Source organism: Colobus angolensis, unplaced genomic scaffold, assembly GCF_000951035.1.
Source record: "Colobus angolensis palliatus isolate OR3802 unplaced genomic scaffold, Cang.pa_1.0 Scaffold17, whole genome shotgun sequence".
Taxonomy (NCBI): domain Eukaryota; kingdom Metazoa; phylum Chordata; class Mammalia; order Primates; family Cercopithecidae; genus Colobus; species Colobus angolensis.
This window is the reverse complement of record NW_012114821.1, coordinates 1,165,429-1,177,217: the sequence shown is the minus strand read 5'-3', so window position 1 is coordinate 1,177,217 and position 11,789 is coordinate 1,165,429. Positions and strand designations below refer to the sequence as shown.

The window sequence follows — 11,789 nt, the reverse complement described above, 5'->3', positions numbered from 1 at the left end:
CAGACCCCGCCCCTGGGCCGCGGAGGTCCCCAGTCCCCAAACAGAGGTCGCAGTCGGAGTTCCCGGGGCCCTTCCGCTTGGGTTCACGTTCACGTTTATTCAAACAACGGAGCCGATTCAGGCTAGGTCTGGGCGCGGCGGGCGGGCGGCGTCGCCTCCTGGGCTCTGCTGACCCCTGGTGGTGGGGTCGGCCCAGGCGGGGACCCAGCCCAGCCCCGCTCGGCCGCTGCTGACCCCCAACTCCACACCGCCTTCTGGATCCCGCAGCTCAGGCGGCCACAGTTGGGGGCGGGGGGGCATCAGGCTGTGCGGAGCCGGGAGCCTGGGAAGCAGGAGGCCAGAGGGTGGCCCCTTCGGTTAAGTGTCTGGGGAGCGGCCCCGGAGCCCAGAGGGGTCGTCGGGGGAAGCCCGGGGCATGTGCTCGCAGGTGATGAGGTGGGTGGGCAGCGCCTGGGTGTCGTGGAAGATGACGAAGATGCTGGGCTGGCAGATGCAGTCCACCGCGCTGTCGTAGCGCAGGAGCACGTGGCCTGGGCCCCGCAGAGGGGGCGCCCGCAGACCGCGGCGGCCCTGCCCGTAGTCGCCAGTCAGCACTCGTGCCACGAACACCGCCTTGTGGCCATCGGCGTTGGGGGGCGAGTAGCGGTCCTGCACCGACAGGGAGGCGCGCCTGGCGAAATACACGCCCTTCCCGTAGACCGTGGCTGCAGGGCGGGACAGGGCAAGGTCAGGGTGGTCAGGGTGCGCAGAGCCCCCGCCCCTGCCGGGCTCAGGCCTCACCGTTGCGGCCGCAGAAGCTGCGGTTGAAGCCGTGGGCGCAGATGTCAGGCACTGCCGGCGCTGTCGTGCCATGGTATAGCACCTGCTCCACCGGGCGCCTCTCGCATCGCTGCAGCAGGCGCTCCCGGTACAGCTCATACTGCTGCTGCAGCAGCGGGTGCGACACCCGCTCCACCTGCGGGGGGATGGCCCGGGGCCAGGATTAAACACCCTTCCTACGCCCTGGGGCCCACCCAGGGCAGAACTGAGCCCGGCAACCAGGAGCCCTCTGTTGAAGGGTTTGAGGGAGTCCTCGCAGCCTCCATCATGCTCTGTCCAGCAGCAGACAGTAACACCTCCATGAGACAAGTGACTTCAGAGGGCCTCTGGGGAGACTGACCCCTCCAGGGAAGTCTGATGCCCCCCTCCCCCCTCCCGTGGAGGTCTACGGGTGGGCAAACCCCACCAACTCACAGTGAGGCCTCTGCAGAGAAAAGCTGAGCCAGGACCCTATGCTGCCTACAGGACCTGACTCCAACACCAGGAGCTGCCCACAGACCTCTCAGTGCTGAAAGACCCAGGCGGGAGAGAAGGCCTCAGGTGACCAACCTGACAGTCAGCCCTGGGCAACACTTTTAAAGAAATTCTAAATAGTTTTTTCACAGGGTTGCAAAAGAACACTATGTCCATTAAACAAGACTAGCTGCCATGAGAAGGAACTAGTCTGAAAACCAGAGTGCTCCTACGTTCAGAAAGGGACGCTGAGCTCAATCCAGGAGGGTGAGCCAAATGAGGAAGTGGTTCAACCTAAAGCCCCAGCTAGTGTTCTAGATGGAGTTCAGGAACTGACGCAGGGTGCGGAGCTAACGGAAGAGAAAGGAACTCCGAGGGAGCAGGTGAAGGGGCACGAGGTCTGAGCCCGAATAGCAGGAGCTCCACTGGCCGGAGCTCAGGGAAGACGGCTTCCCTGAGCTGAAGGAACATCTTCAGATACACAAGATCTGTGAAATGCCAAGAAGGACAGAAGGACAGTGAGGCAAGACACGCCCGGCACCCACCTGCCAGGAAACCTCAACCCTCAGAGTGAAAGAAAACCCTGCAAGTTTACACACACACACCCCGAGGTCAATATGCAAACGGGAAGAAATCTCGCCTTCTCACACCGGGTCTCTCACTGCGGACACCAGGCTAAGAAACCATGGGGGGATATTTTTTAACTTTCCAAGAAAAATATTTTTTAAGAAGGAAGAAAAACAGCAATGTCTTCAAATATCTGAGGGAAAACATATTTTGAACCTGAACACTATATCCTGCCAAGCTATTAATGAAGAATGAGGACAAATAAGGGCATATTAGGACACACGCGAACATGGAAGTTTATACTGACATCAAATTACAGTTGCAAAATACCTCCAATTGTAAAGGGCAATATAAATTTAAAAGTCAGCCGGGCGCAGTGGCTCATGCCTGTAATCCCAGCACTTTGGGAGGCCAAGGCAGGTGGATCACTTGAGGTCAGGAGTTCGAGACCAGCCTGACCAAGAGGACAAAACCCCGTCTCGGCCGGGCGCAGTGGCTCACGCCTGTAATCGCAGCACTTTGAGATGCCAAGGTGGGCAGATCACGAAGTCAGGAGATCCAGATCATCCTGGCTAACACAGTGAAACCCCGTCTCTACTAAAAATACAAAAAATAAGCCAGGTGTTGTGGCAGGCGCCTGTAGTCCCAGCTACTCGGGAGGCTGAGGCAGGAGAATGGCATGAACCCAGGAGGCAGAACTTGCAGTGAGCTGAGATCGTGCCACTGCACTCCAGCCTAGGCAACAGAGTGAGACTCCATCTCAAAAAAAAACAAAAAAGCAAAACCCATCTCTACTAAAAATACAAAAAGTAGCTGGGTGTGGTGGTGTGTGCCTATAATCCCAGCTACTTGGGAGGCTGAGGCAGAATCACTTGAACCCAGGAGGCGGAGGTTGCAGTTAGCCGAGATCGTGCCACTGCACACTAGCCTGGGCAACAGAGAGAGACACTGTCTTAAAGAAAATCATATATATATAAAAATGTGTATGTTTATATATATAAATGTATATGTTTATATATATGTTCACATATATATAAATTTAAAAGTCAAATATGTTTGCCATCCACTCGAGATACTCCCACTAAACAAAAGAATCTGTGCCAAAAGGTGACAAGTGGGGACTGAGTAACCCGCTGGTCAAGCATGACCCAGAAAAAACAAAGAAAGTCAAAAAAGGAACGGCCATTAGCCTTGAATTCTAGAATATCTTTTTCACAGAACACAGTTTTAATAACTAGGATTTCATTTCTCTTTCTATGGCTCAATGGTAAATATGTTTTCATTATTATAGTACGTTTACCAACCTATGGTCCAAGCATGGAGGCTGTGTGATAGTTACAGAAACCTTTACTACATAATAAAAATAACGTAACTGACCAAATTGAGATGGAAGGTGAGGGAGGAGGCAAAAGAGAGAGAAGCGAGGCCCGTTCTCCTCCATCTCGCCTTCTTGCAGGAAGGCAAGAAACAATCTCTAAAGCTGTCAAGTGAAAAAAATATTCAAGTGTACCAGTTAAAGTCATAAAGGTGCTCACTGGAAGAACCAAGTACATATAATTAACAAAACCACCAGGATATGAGCTCAGTGCGTCTGGGTGGTGGTGATGCTGGTGGTGGTGAGTGGTGAAGGTGTGTTGGTGAAGCTGACAGTGATAGTGGTGATGCTAATGGTGGTGATGGTGACGATGGTGGCCATGGTGGTGGTGGTAATAGTGAGTGGTGAAGGTGATGGTGATGGTGGTGGTGATGACAGTGAGTGGTGAGGGTCATGGTGATGGTGTGATTGTGGTGATGGCGATTATGGTGATGGTGGTGAGGGTCATGGTGATGGTGTGATGGTGGTGTTGGTGGTGGTGATGGTGGTGATGGTGGTGGTCAGGTCTGGGGACAACCAGAGGTTCTTTCTGCATTTCTGACCAGCTCCTGGTGGAGGGTGATGCTGCTGGCCGCATGCATAACTTTGAGCATCAAGAGTTGAGAGTGCCCCGTGCAGTGTCATCAGCACAGTGACCCCAGCACAGTGACCGCAGCAAGCCTGGGCCTTTCTGTGGAGGCAGAAGAGCACCCAGAACAGCACAAGGGATGCATTTGTGAAACGAGTAATCCTCACAATAGCCACAAGATGGCGTCACCGCCTATGCTCCGAGTAAGGAAACTGAGGCCTGGAAGTGGTCCCATAGTCCCTGGTGACCCAGTCATGAGTGGCAGAGTGGGGGCCCTCATTCAGGCCTATCAGATCCCAAGACCCCCACTCTGTTCCCTCCTGTTTCCCTACCCACTTTGGGAATGCCCTCTGGGCAGAGAACAGGACTGGGAGCCTGTCAGCTCCTGGTCAGCTGACCTTGATGTAGGCGAGCGGGACAGGCCATAGACTTGGCAAGGTGCTGATGGTGCAAGAGCCCAGGACGCCATGGGGCCAGAGAGACAGGGCATGGACTCACGCGAACGATGCGGATGCTGCTGTGGGCAGCGTCCAGGGTGTCGTAGAAGGCCTGCACCACCTCTCGGAATTCCCCGGTGCTCTCTGCAAGATGCTCCAGCTTGTTCCAGGGCCCCTTCCGCATCTGCTCCCCCACTGATGCGTGGGGGAAAGGGGAGGTCAGAGCCGTGCCTGGGGCACTAGCCCCTGCTAACCAGCCCACCCCACCGTCCCTCAGTCCAGGATGTAGACTCACAGGTAGGGCCTGAAGCTGCCAAGGGAAAGGCCAAACGCTGATCCCAGGGTCCAGCCAGAAGTGCCACCAAGTGGCGGGCAGCACGGGCAGGGTGGGCCCCGAAGCCACGGATGATGGTGCAGTCACCGCGCAGGGCAACGCTCACACCATGGTGCCGCTCCAGGCGAGCACGCAGCTCTGCAGGCAGTGTGCGGCGCCAGGGCCCCACCGTCTCCTCCTGGAGGTGGACCTCCAAGGCAGCCCTGAGCGCCCGGTCCAGCTCCTCCACATCCTGCTCAAAGGTCGAGTGCACCACCAGCTGGGCCTTGCCATCAGTCCCCTCATCTGGGGGCTCTTCTGCCTCCAACGGGGGCTGCTCCAGCAGGGAGAGGGCCAGGGCTTGGCACAGGGCAGCAGACTCCTCCTGCTCAGCCATCTGACCTTGAGGCTCCAGCGACCGGTGGAGGGCCAGCTGCAGAGCGGCCTCCTCCTCCAGCCGCCTGGGTGCCAGGATGCTGGGGGCTACAGGCTCCTCCTCCTCATGCCCTGGGGTCGCCTCCTCCTCTGGCTGCTCCTGAGGCCCTTCCTCCTCCAGCTCCAGAGGCAGCCAGTCCTCCCCGTCTAGGTCTAGGCCCTCCAGGGTGGCCAGCAGTTCTCGGACCTCCTCTGGGGGCAGGGAGAGGCCACTGGGTCAGGGGCTGGGCCCAGAAGGAGTTGGAATGGGTGAAAGATGGGAAGCAAGTTTTTGGGGTACACAGTGGGCCTAAGATGGGTCAGTAGACAGATGGGAGGACAGAGCAGGGCAGGGGGTGGGGTCAAGTGAGGGCCACAGGATGTGCTGAGGGCTCCCAGGGAGTGCTACCCAGGCTCACGTCCTCCTGGTCACCACTTGTACTGTCTGGGGGCCACAGGGTGTGGGCATCACCAGGGAGCACTGGGAGGGCCTCGGTAGGGTCCACCTGTAGGGAGAGGACGTCAGGACCACTAGCCTCTGGGCAAGGGCAGAGGAGGTCTGGGGCAGAGGCGTGAGAAAGCGGAGGGCAGGGGTGGGACTCCATCTCTACCTCTTCAAGGCCTGTGTCCAAGGTGGCTGTGGCCAGGCGCTCTGTCCCAAAGACACACTGGAACTGATCCTCCAGCCCCTGGAGAAGGCGCTGCCCTTCTGGGCCCAGGAGAAACCTGGCGCTGCCCGGGTGCTCCAGGCGCAACACATGGCAGCTAATGCTGCCCAGCAGGCTCCGCAGAAACTCCTCGGCCGCCTGGCAGGAAGTCTGGCCTCCATAGAGCTGCAGGGCCATGGCAGAGGGGGAGTTTGCAGGTTTAGAGCACAGAAAAGGTATTCTGAGTCAGTAGGAGGAGGGGGCTGAAGGTGAGGAGCCCTGAGGGGTCACTCACCCGAAAGCCAGTCACATCCGGTCCTTCAAGTGGGAAGAGAGCGACGTCTCCCAGGCCCGCAAGAAGGTCCTCATGATAGAGCTGCAGGAAGCGCATCGCCCCTGGCTCCATCAACAGCACCATCTCCGCCAGGCCCTCCTGCTCCACCAGCTTCACACGTCCTGGGCTCACAGGCCCTGCCTTCTCCAGAGACCCCATGGCAATCTCCATGGGACCCACCAGCCCTTCTTGCCCTGGTGAGTCCATGGCAATTTCCACCAGGCCCTCCTGCCCCAGCAACCCCTTAGAGATCTCCACTGGGCCTGTAGACCCCACAGGCCCCACGCTCATGGGCCCCTCCTGTTCCTGCAACCCCACAGGCCTCAGGCTTACCAGCCCCTCATGTTCGAGAGACCCCATGGGCATTGAGCCGACTGGCTCTGCCTGTCCCAGAGACCCCATGGGGCCTGTCCTCAGAGAGGCCTCTGACTGCCCTGGTTCCTCGCCAGAGCCCATTGTCACAGTCCCTGCACCCTGCAGAGCCGTCCCCAGCCCTCCAGTCCTCAGGATAGCAGGCTTGGTAGCCCTAGGCCCCAGGGTGGTTGGGTGGTCCCCTCCACTTGTGTTCTCAGTCAGCTCCTCAGGCTCCAGGACGTCGTAGTGGGGGACAAGGCTCAGCTCTGAGCCCTGCAGCTGGTGCTCCTGCTGCAACACTCGTTCTGCCACTTGGAGGAAGGGAAAGGACAGAAAACCTGTCAGATTTCTGCAGGAGAGGGAGGGTCGGCTGGATCTGCCCAGCCCCACTCACCTTGCCACTGCTGGAAGGAGGCAACAGTGCCCAGGGGCCCGGGCAGGCGTCGCAGGTCCTCCAGGGGCCCCCCACCACTGCGGCGCTCATTCTCCAGGTACAGCTCCAGCAGCAGCAGGTCCACAGAGGCGCTGTCCCCCATCACACGCACCGCTTGGGCCTGGGGCACCCGGGCCAGGGACACCGAGGACCCCTCCAGGCCCAGATTCTGGGCCTGCTCCTCCAGGACACGGACATCTGTGGGGAATGTGCAGGTCAGCTCAGGGAACCTCCCCTAGCCAGCACCTCAACCCCAACCCGCCTCTCACCTGCCTCAGAAAGGGGCTTGGGCAACTGGACCAGAGCCCGGTCTGGCCGGGGGCTGGCCAAGGCACAGCAGGGCTGTACTGGGAGCCCCGAGGCACGCAGCAGGGCCTGGACATGCTGCTCCAGACGCTGGGGTGTGGTGCCAGGGGGCAGTCCTTGGAGCAGCAGGCGTGCAGGGGCTCGTGGTGGAGCTGGCCGCAGGCTCAGCTGGGCACCATGTAGTTTGTGATCTGCCTGGGCCAAGACCCTCTCGGCGTCTGTGGGCAGCGGCAGGGCAGGACGTCAGGCATCAGAACATCAAGGCACCCATACTGCCCCTTCAGCCAGTCCTCTCACCTGCAGGCTCTCTGAAGGTGAGGATGCCCCCGCTGCCCAGTCTCTGCCAGCTCAACACAGGTCCCCCTCCAGAGCGCCGGCGGTTTTCAAAGTAGAGTGTGAGCAGCTCGTCGGGCACAGCAGGAGGCAGTCCACGGACCTCCACTGCCACCCCTGCCTCTGCCTCCGCCATTGCAACCCTGAGATGGGGCATCGGGTGGGTGGGGAGACAGCCCACTCCACCCCTCCTACCCCTCCCCAGGCCCCTCCGAGGTGTGCCCTCAATACTCCCCCATTATGGGTGGCCCCACACACGGTACTTACACTCCCTGCTGCCGCTCGGCAGCCTCAGGCCATGAGCTCAGCCAGGACTCCCGCGCCTGTCCCTCAGCAAGCCTAACTCTGCAGGGAGCGGGAAAACAAAAGTGAAACTGAAAGACGGAAGGAGGGAGGGACCAGCTCGGCCCTGGGCGCTGAGGCCTGGTTACTGGGGCTCAGAGGCTTCCTCTCCTGCTGCAGCCTCAAGCCCCAGCTGACCAGGCGGTGTTGGCCAGGGTGGGCCCCTCAGGACACTCCAGGCAGCCCAGTCCAGTCCACCGGCCCCATCTGGCCCACTCCAGCCCCTGGCTGGCAGGGTAGACAGGAGTGTCCACTCCCCTGGCCTCCGTGGTCCGAAAATGGCCAATCACCTTCCCCACTAAACCCACCAAGGGGCCTGAGTCACTGCCCCTCACTCAGGATCTCCAAGCCTCTGTGTCCATGACACCCTCTGCATGACAAGTGCTGGGTCTCCAGGTCCGCCCCTGGCCAAGGCTGGCCTTCAATGCCTCCAGCAAGCTTCTCAACCCTGCTCCTGGTCCCTCACACCTGCCAGCTGCTGAGCATGGGCAGCTCCCCACCCTTGGTCTCCAAGAGCATGCATTGCAGCACAGCCTTCCTCCTGCCTCGGGTCCTGCCCGCCCATTCCTGCAGCTTTCTGTCCTGCCTGCACCTCCCCATCTCACACCATCATTGGCATCGTCACAAATAACCCCAGAAGGTGACAGGGTGATGGTCCCACTGCATTCTTTGCTGCCGCTAATCCTCACCACAGAAAGGGAAACGGAGGTGCAGACAGGCCCACAGCAGCACCAGGCCTCAAACCTGGGCGGTGCCTTCAGAATCCACAATCCCACTCACCGCAAATCCCCGACGTCACCCAAGCTCCATTTGTTTCCAGCCTTTCAAAGAGCTGTGGCTACTACTGCTCTCCATCTCCTACTTCCCACTCACCCCTCAGCCCACCAAAACCCAGCCCCACCCCTGCTGTTCCTCCCTCCAGGGAGCTGAGGACCCTGGCCAGCCTTTGCTCCCAGCCCTGCACATGCCGCACCTCTGCTGCCCCGACCCTGGTCCCAGCCTCCAGAATCTCTCGCTAGGTAGCTAAGCTAACCTCTTAACTAGTCTCTGTCTGCCACTCCCGTGGTGGGTCCTCAACAGAGGGGTCAGGGTGGGCCTTGTAAAGTGACACCAGCAGCTGCTACATAGCTCCCAGCATCAGCAACAGTAAAAACCAAAGTGCTGGGGGCTGGGCGCAGAGGCTCACGCCTGTAATCCCAGCACTTTGGGAGGCCGAAGCAGCTGGATCATGATGTCAGGAGTTTGAGATCAGCCTGGCCAACAAAGTAAAATCCTGTCTGTACTAAAAATGCAAAAATTAGCCAGGCATGGTTGCGGGTACCTGTAATCTCAGCTACTCGGGAGGCTGAGTCAGGGGAATCGCTTGAACCTGGGAGGCGGAGGTTGCAGTGAGCTGAGATCATGACATTGCACTCCAACCTAGGTGATAGAGTGGGACTCTGTCTAAAAAAACAAAACAAAACAAAAACTCCAAAGTCCTTTTGAGGACCTGCCCAGCTGCACCTGACCAGACCTCAGTCCCTTCTCTGGCCACATGCCCCCTGCACACCCTGATGCTCAGAGGGCTCCAGGTTCTCAGCTCTTCCTGCAGAGCTATAGGCCACTCCTGCCTCAATGGCCTGGGACTGGCCCTTTCCTCTACTTGGCCCTCCCCACAAACCCCCATGGCCACCCCTCTGGCATGATCTCCCTTACTCTGCCTTTCTTTTTTTTTTTTCCTGAGACGGAGTTTCACCCTTTCACCCAGGCTGGAGTGAAGTGGCGTGATCTCGGCTCACAGCAACCTCCACCCACTGGGTTCAAGTGATTCTCCTGCCTCAGCCTCCTGGGTAGCTGGGAAAACAAATGTGTGCCACCACGCCCAGCTAATTTTTGTATTTTTAGTAGAGATGGGTTTCCGCCATGTTGACCAGGCTGCTCTCGAACTCCTGACCTCAGGTGGTCCACCCACCTTGGCCTCCCAAAGTGCTAGGATTACAGGCGTAAGCCACCGTGCCCAGCCCCTTACTCTGTTTTTAAGGCAGATTTAACATAAATCTAAAGACACTTAGGGACTTTGCCTACACGACCCCTCCTGAAGCCCTTTACTCAGCTTTGTACTCAGCATTTTGCTTTATTTATTTAATTTTTAAAAACTTATTTATTTTTAGCCAGGCGTAGTGGATCACGCCTGCAATCCTAGCACTTTGGGAGGCTGAGGCAGGAGAATGGCATGAACCCGGGAGGCGGAGTTTGCAGTTAGCCAGGATCAAGCCACGGTACTCCAGCCTAGGCCACAGAGCAAGACTCCATCTCAAAAAAAAAAAAAAAAAAGTGTTTATTTTCTTTGAGACGGTATCTCCCTCTGTGTCCAGGCTGGAGTGCAGTGGTGTGATCTCGGCTCACTGAAACTCTGCCTCCCTGGTTCAAGGGATTCTCCTGCCTCAGCCTCCTAAGTAGCCAGGATTACAGGCACACACCACCACACCCAGCTAATTTTTGTATTTTTAGTAGAGACAGGGTTTCAACCTATTGGGCAGACTGGTCTCGAATTCCTGACCTCAGATGATCCACCTGCCTCAGCCTCCCAAAGTGTTGGGATTACCGGCGTGCGCCACCATACCCGGCTATTATTTATTTATTTATTCATTTATTTATTTTTTGAGACAGAGTCACACTCCGTCATGCAGGCTGGAGTGCAGTAGCATGATCTCAGCTCACTGTAACCTCTGCCTCCCAGGTTCAAGCAATTCTCCTGCCTCAGCCTCCCCAGTAGCTGGGATTACAGGTGCACACCACCACACCCAGCTAGTTTTTTTTTTTTTTCGTATTTTTAGTAGAGACAGGGGTTCACCGTGTTAGCCAGGATGGTCTGGATCTCCTGACCTTGTGATCCGCCCGCCTCAGCCTCCCACTGTGCTGGGATCACAGACGTCAGCCCCTGCGCCCGGCTGGCATTTTATTTTTCTTAAAGGTCTCTCAAATTTTGTGAGCTTCTGCTTCTACAAAGGTAAATCCATCCCTGCTTTTCCCACGTTTCCTCTAATGGAACTCATCACAGGTTACCCATTACGCCGACCCTGGCTGCAGAGGGCACAGGCACCACTCACACCACAAGCAGACTGGTACAGTTTCAGGAATTCCTGTGGACTGGTTGCTCGGCTGGGAGTAACTTGAAACCAGCCCTGGTGGAGTAACAACACTATGGGCACGTGCAAAAATTGCACCCCAGGCTTCCCCTCACTAGGTCTGGTTGCTAAACATTGCACCAGTGCACCATAGGTGCAGCGGTCTGGGAGAGGCCAGCCCTCCAAGGGCAGAAGGGCAGGTGGGGTCTGGGCCCTGGGTGGGAAGGCTGGCAGCAGGATGCACCCTGCCTGTGCCAGTCACGGTTCCCCCAAGAGGACTTGGGAGCCAAGCAGGGAGGCGGCCTGGCCTCCAGTCCTGCTGTATCCACAAGCCTCAGCCCCTCACAGCTTGTGAGGACGTCAGGCAGACACGTGAGCGTTCAGGGTCTCTAGTGTGAAAATAAGACGTGGTATTTGCTAGTACAACAGGGTGACTGCAATAAAAAATAATTTAATTGTACATTTTTAAACAACTCCAAGAGTATAACCGGATTGTTTGTAACACGAAGGACAAATGCTTGAGCTGATGGATACCCCATTTACCTTGATGTGATTATTATGCATGCCTGTATCAAAACATCCCTTGTGGCCCATAAACATACACTTATGTATCCACATCTAGTAGCAGGCCTGGCAGAGTTTGGGCTGATAGAGAAAATGGGGCAATTAAACCATGAGGCCTCAATTTGGGAACTAAACGATTAGGCTTCTTGATTTGGGATAGACCTGGATGAAAAGAAGTGAACCTTGTGTTTTAAGGCCGAGAACGGATGGTCAGTCCCGGGCAGCTTCAGCAAATCCCACATTTAGGAATAAATTTCTTAACTACCGAACGGCCAGCCAAATTGGCCAGACCAGACTTCTGCCTCCAGGGGTCTTCCACGCCCACCGCACGACCCCACCCCTCGGCAGGCAGTGAGGCGCGCGGGCCTCCAGCCGGAGCCAAAAGGGACGAGCAGGGGGGCACAGTGGGTCGGGTCCGCGGAA

The 11,789-nt window shown here is 57.3% G+C and overlaps 1 protein-coding gene across 1 annotated transcript; it reads right to left on the bottom strand.

Annotated features, from left to right (window-relative positions):
- Nucleotides 1–264: 264 nt before the first annotated feature.
- Nucleotides 265–8,424, bottom strand: PARP10 (poly (ADP-ribose) polymerase family, member 10). The gene is made up of 12 exons (XM_011938044.1): nt 8,253–8,424; nt 7,621–7,698; nt 7,318–7,496; nt 6,984–7,238; nt 6,676–6,912; nt 5,889–6,592; nt 5,558–5,779; nt 5,356–5,452; nt 4,515–5,159; nt 4,281–4,414; nt 781–955; nt 265–704 (listed from the first exon to the last, which is right to left on the bottom strand). The coding sequence occupies exons 1-12, from the start codon at nt 8,258–8,260 to the stop codon at nt 358–360; spliced, it is 3,081 nt and encodes a 1,026-aa protein (XP_011793434.1). The 5' UTR covers nt 8,261–8,424; the 3' UTR covers nt 265–357.
- Nucleotides 8,425–11,789: the final 3,365 nt, after the last annotated feature.